The sequence below is a fragment of the Strongylocentrotus purpuratus genome, unplaced genomic scaffold (genome assembly GCF_000002235.5).
Source record: "Strongylocentrotus purpuratus isolate Spur 01 unplaced genomic scaffold, Spur_5.0 spur5_scaffold_7, whole genome shotgun sequence".
NCBI lineage: Eukaryota > Metazoa > Echinodermata > Echinoidea > Camarodonta > Strongylocentrotidae > Strongylocentrotus > Strongylocentrotus purpuratus.
Window position 1 is genome coordinate 2,013,530 of NW_022145613.1, and position 22,792 is coordinate 2,036,321.

General features: G+C 38.7%; 2 protein-coding genes and 1 long non-coding RNA gene across 3 annotated transcripts; 2 read left to right on the plus strand and 1 right to left on the minus strand.

The window, feature by feature from the left end:
* Positions 1–315: 315 nt before the first annotated feature.
* On the plus strand, positions 316–8,120 carry LOC100891079. The gene is made up of 3 exons (XM_003731273.3): positions 316–514; positions 1,570–2,320; positions 5,715–8,120. The coding sequence occupies exons 2-3, from the start codon at positions 1,689–1,691 to the stop codon at positions 5,989–5,991; spliced, it is 909 nt and encodes a 302-aa protein (XP_003731321.2). The 5' UTR covers positions 316–514; positions 1,570–1,688; the 3' UTR covers positions 5,992–8,120.
* Positions 3,168–4,036, minus strand: LOC115919850. The gene is made up of 2 exons (XR_004062042.1): positions 3,971–4,036; positions 3,168–3,218 (listed from the first exon to the last, which is right to left on the minus strand). It is a non-coding gene; the product is annotated as an uncharacterized LOC115919850 (long non-coding RNA).
* A 7,054-nt stretch (positions 8,121–15,174) lies between the features above and the next one.
* Positions 15,175–21,781, plus strand: LOC100893670. The gene is made up of 3 exons (XM_003723236.3): positions 15,175–15,388; positions 16,349–18,978; positions 19,753–21,781. Exons 1-3 carry the CDS (start codon positions 15,325–15,327, stop codon positions 20,305–20,307), a joined length of 3,249 nt encoding a protein of 1,082 aa, XP_003723284.2. The 5' UTR covers positions 15,175–15,324; the 3' UTR covers positions 20,308–21,781.
* The last annotated feature ends 1,011 nt before the right edge of the window (positions 21,782–22,792 follow it).

Genomic DNA, 22,792 nt, shown 5'->3' on the forward strand with positions numbered 1-22,792 from the left:
ATAATGATGTTGTCGGGGGGGGGGGGGGGGTCTAGACACTTTAAGAAAGTGAAGCCATATCTTTTGCCTTTTGAATGTTATAAAAATAAATGAATCAAATAAAACTACCATTATAAAAACTTACCTTTACATTATTGTTTAATATAACTCTTGAATTATTTGTGAAATATTGTATGTAAACTTCTTCAAAATCAAAGTAATGTTATAAACCAACCGTCCGGACATTCAACATCTGGGTATAATTTGGGTAATTCTCAAGTACCCTCTTTGAAAAACATGGGATTACCGTACGTATGATAAAAGGGACCCTTCTTTTGTCACTGAAAGGCATTAGGAATGCGATGGTAAGCATAGGCATGCTAGGAGGTTAGAGATAACCATGAAATGTATTGGAAGTTTTTTGTGTCGCGATCGAGGGGACATATTTCCAACAACATTTGTTTGTCCTTTTCAGGACACCATATCGTTTCCAGACCTCTTGTGCAAATCCAGAATCAGAAATGCGAAGACTCAGGTTGGTCCATGTTTGTCAATTTGTAGTTAATAAAATTTGTATTTAATTATGCTAGACACAATCTCTGTATGTATTTGTAGCGTGCCGTATATTTAATGGCTCTTTATCATGAATTAAAATGCAAATTTAGGCAAAAAGTTGCCGGTATTGCATTTCGAAATTCGATCAGTTCGACGGGCGCACGCCAGCCCGGACCGAGCGGGGGGCTAATTTAGCCGTGACAACTATAACTTGTAGTGCAGTGCATGCAGTGTAAATGCGGTAGTAATTGATCGAGGTCTACTCTAGTCTAGGCCTAAGCCTACTCTATTTATAATTTAGTGAACGGTATGTGTGTGTGTGTGTATTGGGTTTTTACAGACGTGTATCAATCAGATATGATTATTTACGTCTGTAACGTCTGGTCAACAGCCTTTGAAAGGTTCATAATAATAAATACATGGGGTGTACCGTGTACCCTAGTGTACACAAAAAGAATTGTTTTTCACCTTCCCAATTTTATACTAAGTTTACGATGAAAGCAATTGGTTTAGTGTACTAAGCTGCACACGCCGCACAGAGTTCGCGGAATTTAGCAAACTCTTCTTTGCGTGCCTTAGTATACTAAACTTAGACAACTATTCGCTATTAAAAAATAACGTTAAGTATCAAATTGGTAAAGAAATATCAGTACCTGGAGTACCGTACAGTTATACAAAAAAGAAAACAAATCTAAAAAAGGGACAGGGTTTTGGTTAACTTGCACATGTGGCTGTTAACTGAACAGCTCTGCGATTAACATTGAACAAAAAATAAAATGTTGACCTCTAACCTGTTGAGTTGATACAAAATATGCTGTTGTATTGCATGCAGAGTAACACATATAGGGTCTATGGCTACATGCGTGTGATCTTGATTAGCGCACTAAAAATTAGCATGGCACATCACTTTCAGTATTACACTGCATGCAATACTAAATTGTCTGAAAGCCTTTTTACGAAATATTAGATAGGAGGAGTATAGATTGGTCTAATATGCTTATAAATATTCTTTGTTTCTTAATTTGTTAATTTCAGATAACTTGGCCTGTGAACATGAATTAGGCTCCATCAGGAACAACATCAGCACAAGTTCCTGATTGGAAGAATGTAGATCAGTTACACCGTAATGCTAGTGGAAGAAAACGGGAATAAAAATGGCGGCTAAAGCAGACCAACCTTCTTCCGATAAAGGTAATCCAGTGACTCTCATAGTAGGACCAGCCAGTGGATCCCAGACACCATCTGTGAGATTAGCTTCAAGTGTTGGATCTGTGAAAGGTTCACCTGCACTTCAATCTGGCCAAACGCCACCTGGTACTGTCATCATTGGCCTCCAAAAGACAAACGCATCAGCTTCAGGGAGGAAAAAGGCAGGGGGATCGACCAAACCTGTCACCAAACAGGACCCTCCTACATGCATATCCAGGAACACACTACCAAGTAAATACAAAGTGACACCACCACAGAGAATGTCGACAAGGAGCCTAAAGGAACTCCCGGAGAAGGAACCTTCAAAATCGCAGAATCCTGACAGTGCAAAGACTTCTAGAAAGGGAAAAGCTTCAACTGACTCTAAAAAAGGGGAAAAGTCCGGATCAAACTCAAAGACAATATCTTCAAGGAAGAGCACCTCACCCAAAAAAGCTGCCTCACCCAAAAAAGCTGCGGATACCAATCAAGTAATTACAAAAGTGACAGCTCGCTCCCGCACCAGTAAATCTAAAATAAAAGTGGAAAGTGGTTCCAGTACCTTTGACATCACAGTGAAGTGCACCCCCTCTGAAAGGTAACAATTCTATTTAGAAAGTCAATTCAATTCATTTTATTCATTTCCATTTTCAATAAAAACAATACAAAGGTATATACAATGATAAGCATTTGCAATATATAAGAAAATGAAAATAGGGCACTAAAAAATAAGGCCAAATGGCCTTGTGGAGGCATAGTTCCCTGAACAGTAGTAAAGAGATTTACATATACAAACAAAACTAAAATAGAAACATACATGTCAAAACATGACAGGGACATCGTTCATGGCAGGTAATACAAATGGAAATAATCATTACAAAATCATAGGTTCGAAAAACAGTTATATGTAATGCTGTATGAATATGGGTACAAGAATTAATGATATTTCGATATAAGATGCTGCTTTAATTTTCTGAATTCAATTTCAGTATAACCTAGATCCTTTCACAATATTCTATTTAGAATGTCCATAACTCTCTTTAATGCGTATACTGCATGATACAGCCATACCTGAAGAATAGCACACTCATTGGTTATATTACTTTGTCTCCTTGTCCTCAATGTACCAAAATAATTTGTCTATTAATGCAAAGTTCACATTCATAGATATTGATAGGTACCTCTTTGCTGGATGCAAATGAGTCATTTCAACTTTCAGAAAGTATCTTTGCTGTACTCCCAATATTTGAGATCAGTTTCATGATTATCAGGTAACATGTACATGTACATGACAGAGATTTTGAAATATGAGTATGTAAGTATTGCCAACTGACTGTTATTTATCTACTTGATAATGAAAAATAATTGCTTTGAAATGCTAAAATAATTTGAATCCCATGTTTATATGTGGTACACTCAAAAATGAAGACAGGACTAGGTTTCCGCTTGGTTGTATATGAACTCAACGATATGCCAGTTGAGCTATTTTATTCAACCTGAAAGTAGAATAAAAATAAGCATCCTCAGTATACATGTCTATATCACATAAAATGTACTGAACTAAATCAGTATGCATTTATCCGGTAATGTATAATCAAAAGCCTTAAATAGCATTCATTAAAAGTCTTGACTCTATATCCAAAAACTCTGTAAAAGGCCTAAACCCCCATTAATCTCTAGAAAGTCTATGTCAAAATAACATATCTTGACAGAAATACTGCTTTCATAAAAACCCGAGTAACCAAGGTCCCCAGCCTAGATAAATTCCTGGTCAAGACTACCTTTAAATATATGCTTAATAAATAAATCCCATCTTACTCAAAGTATGTCAAACTTGTCTTTCTTATTTAGACTCATTGAACTTTCATTATAAATTCCCAAAAAACCCGACTGTAATTTAGTCTTTTTCTTTCATAACTCTGATTTATCCGACACTTATTTCATATGTCAATACCAATATTTATAATTTGTCAACTAAAACAACCTTAAATCAACCTCTGACTAATGTCATTATAAGTCGGTGATTTAAAAAGCACAAAATCCCTCTTTATAAATGTGTGAATTAAACACTAACTAAATACCGCACATACTTTCAATGTAAACGTACACATTACGCTGCACACTTCTATACACATTAACATGCACATTACTAACACATCTTCGTACTCTAATGTGACACCAAATAATCATTAATTTCCACCAATTCATTATCCTACACTTTATAATATCTTATCCAAGCTTTACTCACTTGTTTTGCGGAAATTGCTAGCGACTCTGAAATACCGTTGCCATTTTCCTAAACCTGGAATTCTGGGCCCGTATTCAATAAACTTCTTAAGCTTGAAATCTAAGTACTTTTTCTTAAATTTTGGCTAAGAAAAAATCTTAGCCAAAAATCGTATTCTATAACAGCAATGGGGACTTAAGAAATTTGCCTTAAGATTAAGAAGGATTCTTAGATTTTATCTAAGAAAAAGGACTTAAGTAGCATGTCGTATTCTAATACAATCGAGATATCTAAGATAAGTAAGAAATCTACCCTATATTTAAGCATACTACGAGGATGCTTAAATGGGGCTTTGGCACCGGCAGCTCAGTGATGCTGCAAGCAACCGCTTCGGGTTTCGATCAAATGGAATAAAAACAATGCATGCAGCGCGCGCGCGCAGCGCGAGCGCAGGTTATCAGTTGACCTATATAACAACGTAAGCTTCGCGTAATATACAGCGTCGACGGCGCAGCGCGCAGGAGCGCCATAGGCTCTTTGTACTTGTACTAGTATGTTTGTTTGTACACAACTAAACGAGTAGTAGCATAAGTATGCATAACACTAAATCATGACATGGCTGTCGTATATAAAGAAACCGTCTCTTACTTTATTAGTCTTTGGCGCTAAAGTATGGAAACAGGGAATAATGTGCAATCGGCATAATATTAGGTGAGACAAAATTTGTTATAGTATGAGTCTGATAAAGGTTACATTTAGCCATTTGATTAATTTTAGGCCATCATAACAGTAGACGATGTAAAACAATGAAAGGGTAGCTCCCAATCCAATGCTAGCTAGCGCTGGTCGGCCGGCTAGCGACGGCGCTCCCTTCATACTCACAGACCTGCGGCTGCGACATAATAAGTAAGCCCGGTTGGGCTCCTCGGAGTTGTTTGACAGAAAAGTATAAAAAGCCTACAGTGGATGTTAGATCTAGCCTCAGGTGGTCTTGACTAGACTGTTTTAGTGTCAGTTGGTCAATCCCGAAATAATTATGTGAGCAATAGCATCGTTCCTCCCTTACGCTCTCCCATACATGTTAGTGTATAATTTTCGTGCGGTGCGATTTTTATTTTAACACGCAAATTACATAGGCAAATCGAGTTGCAATTAATTCGCTCGAGTCGACCACATCAACTTTCCCACATGACGTCATCGGGTCTAAGAATTTGTCTTATCTTTCGTCTTGGCTAAGACAAACTGCTTTACGTGTTTAGAATACGGCTAAGGCAACTTTCTTAACCTAGACAAATTCTTAGACATTTTCTTAGACTTAAGAAAAATGTCTTAGAAGTTTATTGAATACGGGCCCTGGCCTCTAAATAAGCATCTGAAATGATATGTCAGACCACATCCGTGGAAAAATGTGCTCTGCAACGTATACACTTACTTGACCCTAGAAGTAGGTCAGGGTCAATACGGTATCTTGCAAAAATCTTGGAAAAAACAAATAACTTTCATGTTTCGCTGAAACAATATGCAACATTAAAACCTTGATCTAAAATTGCTTTTCTATATTCCCCAGTTGTTACTTAATATTAAGCTGTCTATTTGTGTCAACCTATTGATATATTTTGTTTTTACTGCTCTATTTTACCAGCTTACCCAGACATTCCAATTACAATGCTGTTTTGTCTGAATGTCACATGTTAATGTACTGTAAATTTTGCTTTTCTTTGTGTTAAACATTTTTATTCTCTCTCTCTTTGTTTATAAACACCAGCTTACTTAGACAAACAGCCCCCAATCACAATGACCACAGCTACGTCTACAGCCCCGAGGAAGTGCATGGGTTGAAGACGAGGGCGCTCAAGGATGCAAAACTGGTCGAGAAATTACTTCGAGATCGAAGGATGCTTAGGATGAGGGCCTTCCGAGCAAACAAAAAGCTTGAGAGACTCATGAGAGCTATCGAACTAGAACAAAAGATGCATAAGGAGACTCGACAAACACTCAGAGCTATTACCCAAGGTCTGCAGTTACAATTTAAGACAGAATAGAGTTATTCACAAAGGTTATTGTATTATTGCTGCAATGTTCTGGTTGTTTCCATTCCAAAACGGTGTTGTATGCAATAAAAACCAGGGGGATCATTTTGGTCAACCTTTCAGAAATCCTCCCATGAAAGGATATCATTAATTCTACGATATGAGTGCCAGGATACATCATTTTCTTCACAATCATCACCCTCTATTTTCTTTTAAAATTAAGGAAAAAGAAATGTAACTGGTAAAAGTGTAAAAACAAGATTTTGCCATCATCAATGATTAATATCTCACAGATTAAAATAGAATATTTCTGCTCCAAAATGAAGAAGAAAAAAAATTGCTTACCGGTAACCAAAACTTGAAAACCATGACTTAAAAAAAAAAGCTGGTGGTCTGTTTTAGGACAGATAATCTTTTGAATACAGCACAAACAATACATTGCACTGGCATCAGACTGTATGTAAGATTCCTGCAGCTGCTTGCACAAACCTTGCAAGCAGCTCGGATACACCTGAGGATGCCTATGCCTGAGCTGACAGATCTACAAAGTTGGGATTCCAATTCTCAGTGGCTTGAAATGAGGTTCAGCTTGGTTTGGAGACATTTCAGAACTGTTACCTTATTAAGCTCCTTGTGGATCGTTACAAGACATCAGATATATTGAGTAAAGACTTTGTAAATGTGAAAAAGGATACTTACATTGAAGTGTTAATTTCATATGACATTGGCTGAAATCCTTGAATGATGTCTGTTCTTCCACTCCTATATCTTCACAGGTTAGAATGCTTAACATCTTGATGAAATGAACGGAATGGAATTCTTTTGACAGAATTTTACTTGTGTCAAGGATAAATGAAAAATTGATAATGTATGAGGTACATGTACTTCAATTTTTTTGCTAAGTCCTCAGTATTATAAGAATTGATTTGTTCTGAATTCACATTTTATGGTCTTGATTTTTCAAATGTAAAATCAGTTCAAATTGCTGAAGTATTAATCAAAGCATCATAATCAATTTCTGAGCACTTGGTGTGATCCAGGACTGTTCCTTTGATTTTCATCATTGTACTAGTCTATACCAAACACTGCTATTATTATTTGTTTGTTTGTGCTTGGTTTTGTAACATATTTCATCAATCCCATGAATTATTTCCTCAAAATAAATTGTACATTTTATTTATATACAAGGACTGCATTTGTAATGTATTTAAATGTACATGTACATTATGTATTTGTACATACATTTTTATGATGGTGTCTAAATGTGTGTAAATGTAAGTCCACATTGTATATACATTTCATTTCAAATTAAATTATTTTCATTTTATCCCTTTGTAAAAAAAAAAAATATTCAACTAGTAGAACCGATTGGGTTCTCTATATTTTGGTGAGGCCAAGGTATACTATTTGCGTCTCATAGTCATACATCTCCATGTACCATGGAATATAATAAATACAATCAAAATAATTACTATCCTTGATACTTCCTCTGATCCAAACCCGGGTAGGGCTATCAAATTGATGTAATCGTCAGAAATCCTAAAATCTTTGACATAGTTAGATAACATATTGGACAAGATGCCTAGGATGGTAGGACTGTTCATTTTACTTCATATTATTTTAAAAATGAATGTTAGCTCTTACAATAGTTGGGCAACTCCAATATGTTTGGTCATGTGGTGTCCCAGACATTACCAAGTGCATGTATCATGGCATTATGAATACAATCTGAAATCACATTTTTCATTTCACTCTCATATTTGGTCTTGTTCTAGCTCTAATAAGGCTGTCAGCTTCATATAGTTATCAGATATTCTATAATCTTATATGTAGTCGTTATTGCATGGGACAAAATAGCTTCGACTTAACCAATTACGTCAGCTAGAGCAAGTGCAGTTACAAGATGTGTGAATCTGTGAATCTGTGTTGAAGTAGATACAGGGTCTGTTACTTGAAAGTACGATTGGATTCTTTTAATTTAATGGTGGAAAGCAAGTTCTTAAAAAAAATCACAAATCAAATTTACACATAATGTTCAAGTCTTCATTTTCCAAGCTTTGTTAGTAAAAAAATGTGTAATGGCTATTAAGTAACAAGGAAAAAAAGAGAAAGAATCTTAGCTAGTAATTCAACCCATGTCATATCCTGCAGTTATTATTTGTGTGAATGGGGATGGTTTCTTGTAGGTTTCCTTCTCTATTTCATGTTTTGATCTCATACATTGTAAACACAATATATTATTCCCTTTCATCTTACAGCCATTTCTCTTGAAATGCACCTCCATTACACAAGATTCCCTTTAAAACAGTTCAGTAAATATAGAAATGAGAGATGATATGAGTGTAAAATGAAAATGTTAGTGATAAAAGTTGTATTTTGATGTGGATGGATAAAGGGTTCATTTGTATAATAGAGTGTTGAAGAGAAGGATATATACTATGAGAGCAAATCGAATAATTTGTAAGAGTATGTCTGTATGTTGAGGTAGTGAGAGCACCAGGGTACTTTGAAAGAGGGCACACAATGTCCCCCCCCCCCAAAAAAAGTGTTCAAAGTAGAGAAATAGGTTACCGTATTTTCACACAAGTCTCATATAAGCAAATCCCCTAAATCAAGGGTGTCGATTTGTATCCGCGGTAGGGGGGGGGGGGGGGATGATAGGTGCCAACATATTTTCGGCAATGGATCAAAGCAATCAAGAGGTAGAAGCGTGTGGCAAGTTGCACCCCTCCCAAGCGCGAAGCCAGGATTTCATTTTAGGGGCGGTAGTGAGCACGCGAAGCGCGGTCCCTAGGGGTTGCGTGCAGGGAGGGGGAGTCTCCCCCCCCCCCGCGAAGCGCGGAAGCTTTGACGTTTCACTAAATTATTAGAGAAAGAAGACGATTTGTTGTATCGTGTCCTTCATGAATTCAGTGTCTCCCGAAGCGCGGAAGCTTTGACGTTTCACTAAATTATAAGAGAAAGAAGACGATTCGTTGGACCGTTCTCGACTCTTAATCCTTGTTTGAATCAAGTTCTCCTTCCTCCGCGCATAGCGCGGAAGCTCTGACGTTTCATCAGATTATTAAAGAAAGAAGACGATTCGATGTACCATTCTCGACTCTTAATCCTTAATGTTTGAATCACATTCCCCCCCCCCCTTCCCCGCGCGTAGCGCGGAAGCTCTGACGTTTCATTAGATGATTAAAGAAAGAAGACGATCTTATGTACCCTTCTCGACTCTTAATCCTTGTCTGAATTCATTTTCGCCCATTCCTGCGCGAAGCGCGGAAGCTTACACATTAGTGAAGAAGACGATTTGTTGTATCGTGTCCTTCATGAACTCAGTTTCCCCCCTACCGCGCGAAGCGCGGAAGCTTTTACGTTTCAATAAATTATTACTCTTAATCCTTGTCTGTATTCATTTTCGCCCATTCCGCGCTTAGCGCGGAAGCTTTCACGTTTCATTAAATATTATTATTCGTAAAAGAAGACGCTTCGTTGTATCGTGTACTTTGATGTTTCATTTGATTATTACGCTTAATCCACGTCTGATCAGTTGCCCCCTAACAGCTTTGCCCTTTTCACTGAATTATTAGAGAAATAAGACGATTCGTTGTACTGTTCTCTATATTAATCCTTCTCTGAATTCAGTTTCCCCACTGAAAATAGTTTGTGTTACAAATACGTTGTGACATAATAATCTTTCTCCAAAAATGAAAAATCTTTTAGGAAATATCAGGAAATAAAATGAGTGAAAAAAAAAAGAAAAAAGATACAATTACGTGGATTTTAAAAAAGGTGAACGGAAACAACATAAGAACTAGAGAACTATTTTATAAGTCATACTAATGTCCGAAAATCTTTCTCCTTGTCTCCGATCTCATCACGAAATCGTCACAGAGTTCATCTATGTTTACACTGTCCAGGATTGTCTGATGTGCATTGCAGATTGCTACTTTTGCGATTCGCGCTTAACATTTAGCACTGCATTTCTATGATGCTGTTGATTGAACAAATTGAATAAATTCATCAATTCCTGATGAAGTCGTATGAGCGAGAATTCAATTTATTCTTGTCTCATATACGGTTGTCTTATTTACTTCGTATATATGTATGTATTATGAAAATGAGATAGCAAAATGTGTATATTGATGGTCATCTTGCGAGTAATAACCATTAACTACTCTCATCGGGCTCTCATCCTTAATTTTTCTCTTCATTTTTTTTGTGTTTTTGATGGTGAATTATTAGGGGGGGGGGGGGATGATTGTACAGGCCATCCCCCAACCTGAAATATTGGGGGGGGGGGGGATATATCCCCCCGTCCCCCCGGGATCGACACCCATGCCCTAAATATACATTATAACGCTCATGATTTTCTAGTTTCCAAGCTCTGTGTTCCTTCCTCTCTCTTTCTAATTCTCTTCTCGTTTTGTGTCGTTTACGTCTGCACTATGTGGCGCTTGTTCTACCCATGCCTGTCTCCCTCTTCGCTCTATCTCCTACATGCACTTTCTTCCCCGTCTCTATAAGGATTGTATTTGGCTTTACCTCATCTCTCTCTCTCTCTCTCTCTCTCTCTCTCTCTCTCTCTCTCTCTACTTCTTGCTCACACACACACAGGCGCGTAGCCAGGGGGGGGGGGGGCGGTGGGGGCGGTCGCCCCCCCAAAAAAACGCCGGCCCAAAAAAAAAAAAAGAGAAAGAGAAGAAAAAAAAAGAAAGAGGACCTAGGAAGAAAAAGGGAAAAGGAGTCGAGAACGGTACAACGAATCGTCAAAGCTTCCGCGCTTCGCGCGGGAAGGGGGAAACTGAGTTCAAATTAAGAAATATGAGTCGGAAAGGTACAACGAATCGTCTTCTTTCTCTAATAATTTTATGAAACGCCAAAGCTTCGCGCGAGAGGGGGGGGGGGGGGGACAGAATTCAGACAAGGATTAAGAGTCGAGAAAGGTATACAACGAATCGTCTTCTTTCTCTAATAATTTAATGAAACGTCAAAGCTTCGCGCGAGTGAGGGGAGGGACCGAATTCAGACAAGGATTATGAGTCGAGAAAGGTACAACGAATCGTTTTCTTTCAAAGCTTCCGCGCTTCGCGCGGGAGGGGGGAAACTCCCCCCTCCCTGCACCCACCCCCCTAGGGAGCGCGCTTCGCGCGCTCTTTAAGTGATTCGCACGCTTCGCGTGCTCACTACCGCCCCCCTAAAATGAAATCCTGGCTACGCGCTTGCACACACACTCTCTCTCTCTCTCTCTCTCTCCTTCTTGCTCTCACACACTCTCTTTCTCACTCTCTCCTCTCTCTTTCCCCCTCTTACACACACACTCTCTCTTTCTCAATATCTCTCTCTTTCTCTCTTTCTCACTCTCTCTCTCTCCCTCTCTCTCTCTCTTCTGTCCACACGCCACTCTCTGCACTAGTGCAATGGTGGTTAAGATAAGGAGAAGAGGTGAGGAAAAAGAAAGAATGAAACGAAGAATAAGAAAATACAAAACAACAACATACAAAACAACAACATCGCAGAATTTCTCCGGCAGGAAGTTCTATTTTTCCGCGCCCCCCCCCCCCCCCCCTAGCAAGTCCTGAAAGGCTGGCGATTGCCAATCATTTAGATCCACATTAAAGCGGAAGAATCACATACAATGTCCATCATTTTGACCTCTTCACTTCTCTCCCCATTGTTATCAAATGAAAGGATAATGACCACTCATCACAAACATTAGAAGTAACATGACGTGTTCCTTTATATAGTGTTGACGAATATATCTCCTTTCTCCTTTAATTGTTTTTGGTTTTGATATCGTTGTTTCATTTTCAATTCTATTTATTTACGTCTGATGAATTAAGTACATGTATGTCGCCCATGCGTAAGATCAAAAGTATCGTCACGCCCATTGGGCAGAACAACAAACCTCTTGCTCAGTTTCAAAACTGCTCGTGTCACGGTGAAAGTGAAGGAAGTGAACATTAATTAAGGCGAAGGATCCGTATAAGAAAAGAAAGCATATAGCGTGGGTCTTGCAACTGAGGGCCACCACCCATGTTTCCCTTGCCCATGGGGGTGGGGGGGGGGGGGGCTTCGGTTTTACAAGGTGGATAACATCCGAAAGAACAAGGCTGTACTGAGTGAAAGGACGATACAGGAAGCGATCATACCATCTTTTTTTCACTTTACCTCTTCGCTATTTCCCCCTTTTTAAAGTCCTTTGATGGGAGGTGTGTTTCCGTGTAGATGCCACTGTCAAGAGTTTTTAAAATATCAATATTTCCTCACACAATTTTTTGTCGATAACTTTTTATCAACCATAGAAACACATTGGCAGTATAGTGATTATAAGATCTGCGTGATATTTGCAAGTTACAGTCCGTGGGCCAGAGGCGGCTACCGTGCACCTGCTTCATTGGGATCCATTTTATCAGAATAAAGATGTCCCAAGAAAAGAAACTCATTTAGACGTTGTTTTTCCCCTTATTTGAAGATATGTAATTGTTTTCAGTTTTCGCGTTTTGCACACTTAATTCGGGTTTATGAATTATGTGCTTAGGCCTACATTATTTTCACCTGTTTCTCAGCGGATATGAATCTAATCTCCACCAAATCAATAACAACTCTTTGTAAATCATTCAACAATATGTAGACCAAACCAATTTAATATATCTTATTGTTTTCAATTATTGATGACGACTTAAATAGCATATAGTCTACTACAGTCAAACCTGCTTTAGTGACCACCTGTTTACAAAGACCACCTGTCTACAAAGGCCACATTTGTTGTTTCCCTTGAAAATGGTTTCTTATTGAATCATGTACTAAAGAAACCTGTCTACAAAGACCACCTGTCTACAAAGGCCCATTTTTGTGTTTCCCTTGGGCGGTCGCTATAGACAGGTTTGACTGTATAATATGCACATTTCTGTCTCAAAACCTGTCAAAATCACCTGAAAGTTGTATTTTGTCTGCTATTATCATGCAATAACTTTTCTAACCCCCTAAATTGGTGTGAAATTATTCATTGATATGTTATCGGATGTTTCCCGCAAAAAATGTCAGTATCGGTCAACTCCCCCCCCCCCCCCCCCCCCCCCCCCCCACCATAGGCATACCTGCCTACAATGTTTTCGTTTGTTACGCCTCTCTTGGGGTGTACTAGCCAAAAGGACTTTGTAATTGTCTCTCTCAATGTATGGATTTACTTGAAATATATACTACATTGCATTCTGCTGCATCAAACATTATGTTATGTTTTATTATCACATATACTATAAAATATAACAACGTAAAAGCATGTTAGACAACAATGCCTATATGCAAGTGTCTGAGAAAATTAGAACAATACAAGGCGGAAGTAATGCTCAAAGTGCATGTATAAATAAAATGAACGTACGAACATGGAGGGCAAATGTAAGTTCTACATTTCGGATATTATACAGTTATATATATATATATATATATATAATATATAAAATATTACGATTAGTACATTCTGTATATATAATGTACATTAAATCAAGGTTCCTGTTTAAAAAACAAAACTCAACAAGCGGCATTTTAATTACTGTTGATGCTAGCCTGTTAAAATCAAACTAAATCAAATCAAATCAATTCAAGTTCTCCTGAAAATACACAGGACGTATGCACACTATTTGAAATGCAATGTACTTCATTTTCCCTTTATGGTATAATGAAGGGAAGTACTCTGTACATGTTTCCTTTGTTATTGTGCAATCCATCTGAAAGTTAAAAATTGTATCTTTGTTGACCTCTCTTTCCTAAGGATGTTCAACCTATTTTAACAATTATCTCTTCCTGTATATACCGGACCTAGCAAGATCCCCTCCTAGTATTCATATTGTTATAGTATTAGAACCATATATCAAATATCTATATAGGTAGGTGGAATTGTAATGTGAAAAAAAAAATGTTGGAACTTTTCTCTCATTTGGAAATGAATTTATGAGCATCTGGATCAAAGTTCGATTCGCTCACAAATCACTGAATATCAGGAGACTTTGCAAATTTCTCCAAAAGTGTTGACATCATTATTTTTATTACAAATCCGAACGGAATTTCATAAGAGTTTTTCAATGTTGCCAATACAATAAGATATTGTTAAAAACACGCTTAAAATCAACGAATACCTAGATAAAAGTTTCCTGCAAGGATTGTACGATCTTCTGAATGCTGAAATATTAAGTTATGAATGTGTAAAGTACCCCCCCCCCCCATATATATATATCACACAAAAAAAACAGCATCTGTCGATGTCAGATAATACACTAGGATATTTAAAAGTTGTTGATTGGAAATATTTATTTGAACCAAGAGAATATTTTCCACAAAAATGTTACTAATATCGGTCAAATCATTGACAAACCGACTCAATATGTGCATTAGAGTCTCTTACATCCGGATATTCACGTGGTATACCAGCTGTAAATGGTCAGAAAGGACTGATAAACGTAAGTGAAAACAACTTAATTACAGAAACACGACAACCCCATAATGTAATGAGTTCCAGGAAAAAAATAGGTCATATTCTTTTCTTGTTCAACTGTGGTTGTGTGACTGAAATCTCACTTTCTTGAGATATTCTGTTCAGTGTTTAAAGTTCATTGCTTCTTGGTTCCACCACTGATACAATCCTTTGGTGTAGCTGTTGTACGGAAGAGGGGCCGGGGGAAAAGAGAGAGAGAGGGGGGGGGGGGGAGAGAGAAAGAGAGAGAGAGAGAGATGGGGGCCGGGGGAGACAGATAGAGCAAGAGAGAGAGAGAGGGGGGGGGGGGGTAGAGAGAGAGAGAGAACTAGTGAGAAAGAGAAAGCCGGGGTAAGAATGAGAGGGAATTAAAAAAGCAAGGGAAAACACGAGAAGAATAAAGGACGGACATTCTCGGTCGCTGCGTTCACTCGCATTCTTCCAGTCGTATATAGTTTCATTTAACATGTCTCCTCAACAACATAGTTCACGCTTTGCCACTGATACACGATTTAATATAATCATACTTTATATAGGAAATTTCATCTTTATTTTGATTGTTTAGCGCCTGATTAATGTGTAAAAACTTTTAATGAGTGAATTAAATCACTGATAGTAGCGCAGTGGAAGCCAAAGTTTGATCTTGTTTGTTCCTGTGTCTGTAAGGTTATAACAACAAATCACCAGACGTTCCTGATGTATTTCCTGTAACTTTATTAGGATTGGCCACCAACCCACGTCCATGGATAGCGCTGTGTCTTTTTTAGCGCGTCACATCCCGACATCCGGGGAACAAGGCTACGATCCAACGAATGCTCACTTATTAAGAGCTTTTAGTTTCAAGCTTGTCACATTATCTGCTCTGAAGTACTAAGAAACACATCACCATGAAGGCAGCTTGGGCTTTTGTTTGGATATTTTTGGATTACCTGACACAAACGTCTGTAGTTGGTGAGTATTGTATACATTATATCTCAACAGTGTTCCGTTATCATTCAGTTTTTCAATACACGTATTTCTAGTTTGTATTTGATACAATACATTGTATTATTTCATTATTGAATTTATGTTTAGATAATTATGTCGATATTGAAACATGAATAAATAAATCAAATCAAAAATTAAAGAATTGTATGAATTATGTCCCGTTGTGTTCGCTTTTCTATTTTACAAAGTTGTTATTGTTGTCAAATTTGTGTTTTACCACAATTGGATCAGTTAGGACTACCCACCTTGCAACAACGATTGAATAAAATATTAGAAATAAATCACGTATTTAAGGCTAATCGCCCACTCTTCTATTGTACAATATTCAGTCCAACCTCAGGGACGGAACCAGGGGGGGGGGGGGGCACGTGCCCCCCCCCCGGCCAAACAAAAAATGATAAAAATTAATTAACCCCAAATGAGCCAAAAATGTACTGGCAAACAGGGACGTGCCCCCCGGCCAACAACAACAAAAATTTGCGGCCGGCGCGATTTTCAACTATTCTGGACCAAAAAAAAAAAAAAAAGTGCTCTTAGCCTCCCCCCTCCCGCTCATTCAGCGGCTGGCTGTGTCGTTGCGATTTTTTTTGGGACCAAAAAAGAAAAGAAAAATGTGCTCTTATCCCCCTCCCCCCCCCCCGCCCCCCTCCCCGCTTATTCAGCGGCTGGCTGAGACGTTGCGATTTTTTGGGACCAAAACAAATAATATATATGTCCTCTTACCGTGTGCCGTGTTATAATAAATAATAATAAATACAAATTAATTTTAGTGGTGAATATGGGGATGCCTTTAGCAAGGAGATGATTTTGATAATGAAGAGAAAGGCGTACATGTGTTAATAATTTGTGGGTTTTTTTGCCACATAGAAATATAATTTACTTGTTGTCACGCATGTGTTTCTTCATGTTATTTTCCTGAATTAGGTCAGACGACCATGATTTCCAGTGACAACCGGACTTTTGAGGTTTGCACCAGCTCTACCTGTGACTCAACTGGTTGTGGTAACCCTTTTGGTGTACCTGTCCAAACATGCAGCTGCGATTATGGCTGTGAATATTTCGGGGACTGCTGCATAGACTACATCTTCCATTGCAAGCAGGCAACTCCAGATGAATCTTGGACTTCTGTAGAAAACACACCCGACACATTTGAAGATGCGACTAGACTACTGGATACGTCTCAGGTAACATGTGTGACCCTGCCTCAAGAAACTGATCATTATTGGATGGTGTCGTCCTGTCCTAAGACCTGGGAAAACGATCTGGTAAAGTCTAGGTGCGAAGACTATCAACCGATGATGGATCTTGATTTGGCCATCATCCCAGTAAGCCATGGAGGGTTGAGTTACAAGAATGTTTACTGCGCGTTGTGCAACGGTTTGAACCAGAATGAGCTCACCCCTTGGAAGCTGGAACTCCTTTGCTCTCAAAGCCTAACAGACATGATAATATCGGGAGATGCTACTCTATCGGACGTGTTGGCGAGTGGTGAATGTACCATATCCATTCAACCTCCATCAGATTCGTCTCCATCTGGTTCAAGGAAATGTCTGGCTTCAGAGGTCACAGGTGATTGTCCCGTAGGTTCCGATCAAGATGTTAGCACATTGTGTATCTCTTACCAGAATTTTGTCACAGATGAAAATGGCACCACATTTCGAAATCCATACTGCAAATTATGCAACGCAGTTCCTGGTATCAGTTTGGCTGAGTCACAAGAACATGTTAGAAATATCTGTTTGGCTGCGACCGAAACAACTTCGGAACCCCCAAGGCCAACAAAGCCTACTCCAAAAAGGTGGCCTTCGGGACGGGTAACCCCGACACAGTCTGAAGACCGAGGATTCATCAACCCAGCGGGCGGAAATGCTCTTCAACCTTTGTCTATCATTATGGATTTCTCTAAGAACAGTCGCGTTCAAGTTGTGCACTCAGAGGACGTCATCAAGGAAGTGGATATTTCTTGCCAACCTTGGGAGGTATTTGATCCGTTCTTACAACAATGCTTGACCCTATCTTGCGCGAATGGATATGAACTCCGTGACAACGTATGTTACAGGCTAACCCCTCCTCTCAATCTTACCTGTGGAGCAGATGACTCTGATCTTAGATTGGTAGTTTCGGCTAAGGTTGGTCTCAGTCAGCCTATGGATATCACAAACTGCGACTCCAACGAACTGGATAAAAACGTAACCCAGTTTGTTGAGTACATATTAAATCTTCCATCAGGCAAACTTCGTTCTCTAGATGGATCAAGAAATGATGGTGATGACGACATCCGTTTGATGTCCGACGAAGGATCTAGCAAATGCCTGTCCCTGTCCAATAATTCCTTTAAAATCGATTATGCAATCGAACCAGGATCGCTGTCATTTGCGCAGCTGGAAGAAAGTGCTGATAAAACACTTCTCCAATATACAACAACACCAGTCGATGCTTCCGAGTATCACGTCTGGTCTTTGACCATTTCCCAGCAATGCATATCTGTTTCAGGTCTCAGCCAATGTCCAGGTGGGCTAAAACTTCTTACCAATCCGAACGTATCACGTGTGCAAAATTCCACAGTTGTACGAGATGAACAGACTGGCACCATCTACCATTCATATGAAACTGTCTTCACAGCTTCGTATGAGATAGACACTGTGGGTCCTACATATAACTATAACAAGTCTTTAAACATCCAAGTGTGTAATCAGATGAAACTGCTGACATGTTCCCTAATTACCCAGCCGGCCAGTATGTTTACACCACTGGACGATTCGAGCCTCAACAACACGTTGACCGGACACATACTAGGGCCCGATGACTACACGCTGACCTCCAACGGTAGTGTCCAATACTGTGCTCCAGATAACTTTGGAAGGAACGCCACTTTTAACCAAACGACCGTAGAAAGAATATTTGCTTACGACGAAGCGCAGGTTATTCTAAGCTTTGTGGGAGTCAGTCTTTCTCTTATTTCCCTCCTCATAACATTTGCTACTTACTGCATCTTCCCTCACATGCGTCGCTGTGTGAGCAACAAACTCATCATGGTATTATGCGTCGTACTTTTCCTGGCACAGCTTCTGCAGATGATAAGTGGACTTGGGACATCTGTTCCTGAGCTCTGCACCTCTCTGTCCGTTGTCTCGCATTTCCTATGGACCTGTGTTTTTGCCATAACAACTTGTCTGGCCTTCGAACTCAACAGGACCCTCGGAGCTCGGGATAGCTTTACTGTATCAATCAACAGTACGCGAGCCATTGTGTCTTACATGCTCTTTACCATACTAATTGCATCCACCCTTGTCGGTTGTTGCTTGGCCATTCACTTTACTGTCGGTGAGGAGCTAAGTTTCTCCTATGGAAGTGATAACGTCTGTTGGATCGTCAACCAAGGTGCCAATCTCATCGCATTTGGGTGTCCTCTTGGGGTATTTCTCATCATCAATACCATTCTGTTTCTTCATACTGTAGCAGGGATCAGAAACGCCTCCAAGGTCAGGAGGAGCATGATTATGGATAGCCAGAGCATCAAGGACACGGCCAAGGAACTCCGTGTCTATCTTAAAGTGAGTCCAAGATTTTTCTCTTGAAAAATAACTTTCTTCTCTAGTACACATAAATATAATGTGATATTATCTTACTAATACCAGTAACGTTGATATTGTCAATATTGAACACTCCTTTTAAGCACCCTATCAGGGCACAAAACCATTAGTAATACATTTGTATTGCAATTATACCTGCGTCCTGTAGTTACATATTCATAGGCAAAAACAGAAAACAAACAGAAACATATCAATGGTATAAATAGTTTACCCGATTTACATTCACCTGGTAAGGCGCTGGGGCATTAGAAAATGCTGGTACCACGAGTACCTCATGCCATATAGGACTTTATTTATGTGGCAGGGATACCCATGTCATAGTGTGAGTCCACTCAATTAGAGGGCTCTGGTACGATAGGAGGGGGGGGGGGGGTAGAGGGGTACCGGTCTTACTCGGATAATAAAATGCAAATTTATAAGGCTTAGGAGTAGGGTGTGGCAGGCGTCTCCCCCCCCCCCCCCATTACAAACAAAAGGAAAACCCTTTATTGGTTTAGCTTAGCATAGGAGAAAACATTACGATGTTTAATAAGCATAGCGTAGCAAAACAAGGTCATACAACAACATTTGTTGGTACAACTATTCAATGTTTGATTAGTCCGTATATATTAAGGGCATTTTAAAACAATTTGAGGACATACCTCAATGTTCCACATTATGATTTGGGGAATGCTATGAGCACCGTTAACAACTTTAACGTGTATTTTTGTCCTTTTAAAACTGATTTCATCTTAGATCTCGACACTCTTGGGATTCACGTGGTCGTTCGGATTCATCGCCGGCTTCGCAAACATCAATGTTCTTTGGTATGTCTTCATCATCTTAAACTCACTGCAGGGATTCTACATCTTTCTCGCATTCATCGCCAACCATCGGGTCTATTCCATGTGGATGACATGCTTGTGTCATTGCAATACCTCAGGGTCTCTTAAAAGGCACTCTCGTGGAACCTCGTCAATACCCTTCAGCCAGAGGATGTCACGCCTCACATCTGTCTCGTCACTTCCGAGAACTTCTGAGTATGTGTCGAACAACGACCGAAGGCATTCGGGTGAGAAAGGCATGCCTCGCTACTCGATGTCAAGTCAAAAAGTAAAGAATAATCGGATATCTTCGGGTGCGCCGGATCAAGCGGAAACGAATAGTGATCGGGGATCTCCGTCTGGGATTCGGAGGTATTCGCACGGGGAATGGAAATACGTCGGGGAGCGAAAACAATCCGGCGATCGAAAATACCAGCCAGCGAGTGGCCGGAGAAATGTTAATAATGAAAAAAGCGTTAAGAACTAAATGTAAACTTTACATGAAATTATAATTGCCTAAGATCAGGCAACCTTGAAAAACGCTTGACGCTGTACTTCTTTCAATTTAGTACCACATCTGAGGGGTATAAAACACCAACATTGAACCCTTTCATACTTTGCAGAATTTATGGGGGTAACCGCAGTACTATCATTGGTGTTACAGGTGTTTCTCCTGAATATATTTGTAATATGAATCATATCGCTAAGAAGCACTATTTAAAACATTCAACCTGTCTAATCATTGTCAATTCCGAGGTCTTCTCATGAATATGAAACCATCAGAACTGATATGCCCTACAAGAGCATATTCTTCACGCAAAAATTACTTTATGAAATAAATAAGCACTTTAGATCAAATAAATTCTCCTGAAAAGCAGCATTTCCTAGATGAGATTGTTTGTACATCAACTCGCAACATATTTACGAGGAAAACTAGAATTATTTCAAGTTACAGCACTCAGTATTTATATGGTATCTGTGTAGGTGCATTCTATCGGTGTAACCCTATGTAAGAGTATATTCATAACGATTGTGAGGTTCTGTTTTTATAGGTGGACAATTCTACAGTGGGAAAAATCCGGATATTTCAGATGTTATAAAAATGTTTGAAATATTGGAAATTCATAGGGTTTCGCGCATGTTGAATTACACAAGCAATGTACCGGTATGTCGAATTCTCGAAATAATCCCGTTTTTTGACTGACATAATACTTTGGTAAGATATTTTAGCCTCGTCGTTTTTTTTTTATTTCTAATTTTGATAGCAGTTTTACAGCTGTATACCCCCAATATAACACAGTTCACTATGCTTAGGATTATAGGGTAAGGATTGCAGCTAGGGTTAGTGTTACCTATTTGGTGGGGTATTTCGACAATATTCAGCAACTTTAGGCAAGTTAATTAACACCTTAACCCTACATTAGTTATATCAATTTGCAGGAACATAACATTAATCCATGCAATGTAAATCTTAGCATAAATGCGGTGCCTAATTTTCCGTCCATGATTGATATGGTGTCTAATTACCGGCCTAATGTGATACGAAAGCAAGCCTAAATCACATTGACATAAACGAATTAAAAAAACATGTCGTGCTTGCTTTTGATAAATGGAGTTCATACAAGGATTACTTTCCATTGTAAATCGACGTGGGCATATCAAATGACATGTACATGTATAGGCATACAGTAATCACTTTTAGTTTCAACAAAACAAACGATGGGCCTACTTATAGGTGACCTAATGCACTCAATATGTTTCCAAGTTGGTCAACGGTTGAGGGTTATCAGAACCATTTCCGTCTTTGTTTTACGTCATTGATAATGTGAAAATCCCACAAACTTGTCTTGTTATGTACAACTGTTATTTTGTGAACTTCTATACTATATTTAGCCCTAAGGCCTATAAGGTATTTTTACTTCGGTATTAATTGTAGTTGAATAACTGCTGTATTCAACGGATTCATAATCTGCATGAGTCGGATTTAATGTATTGTCGGAGTTTAAAGTGTCCCTGACATCTATCATTTCGTTTATTCAAAATGTAGTTGTGACAAATCATGAGAGCCAAAAGGGCGTTATATCCACATTATTTAATCTTTTTTTCTCTCTCTCTTCTACTTTCTCTCTCTCTCTCTCTCTCTCTCTCTCTATAAATGTCTGAAAATACCCTATACAACGACTTTAGAAACTCTCGTGGAAGTTTCACATAATATATATATATATACAGTGGCGTAATGATCTATGAGCAAAACCTTTTTTGGGGGGCAGACCCGCCCCCCCCCCCCTCTCTGAAAATCATGTCATTTCAGTAACACTGCATTTGTAAATCACTGGTATATCAAATTAGAAATAAACCAAGTTTGAATTTTTTTATTTTATTTTATTTATTTATTTTTATTTTTTTATTTTTTATTTTTTATTTATTTTTATTTATTTATTTATTTATTATTATTTTTTTTTTTTTTTTTTGGGGGGGGGGGGGGACCCCAAGGCCCCCTATCAGTACGTCATTGTATATGTATATATATGTGTGTGTGTATCATAAGGCAACGCCCATCTGGCTCTCAGCAGATAAAGTATTGACAATGGAGATATTTATAAATTGAAAGAGCGTCTTGCATGCAATTAATGGAACCACTTAAAATTGTAAATCAATGCTTATGACATCTAGTGGGTAGAGTTCTGAATTCTCGCTGTGAAAGGATATTTGCCCGTTTATGTAGGTTTATACTGACAACAACTGAATGATGCAGTACATTTGAATTTTCATACGTTGTACATGTAGTATCATTCTCTATATGCTAGTCATTGCATGTTGTTGCTTAGTCATAAAATGATGACAATTGTTGATTATTGATACTAGGTGCTGCAATCATGTAGGGATCAGTTATATCTTGTTCTAAATAAGGATTGTGCCAAATCACATTTAGTGTTCAAAATCATACCCACTTTATATGTGTACAAAATCAT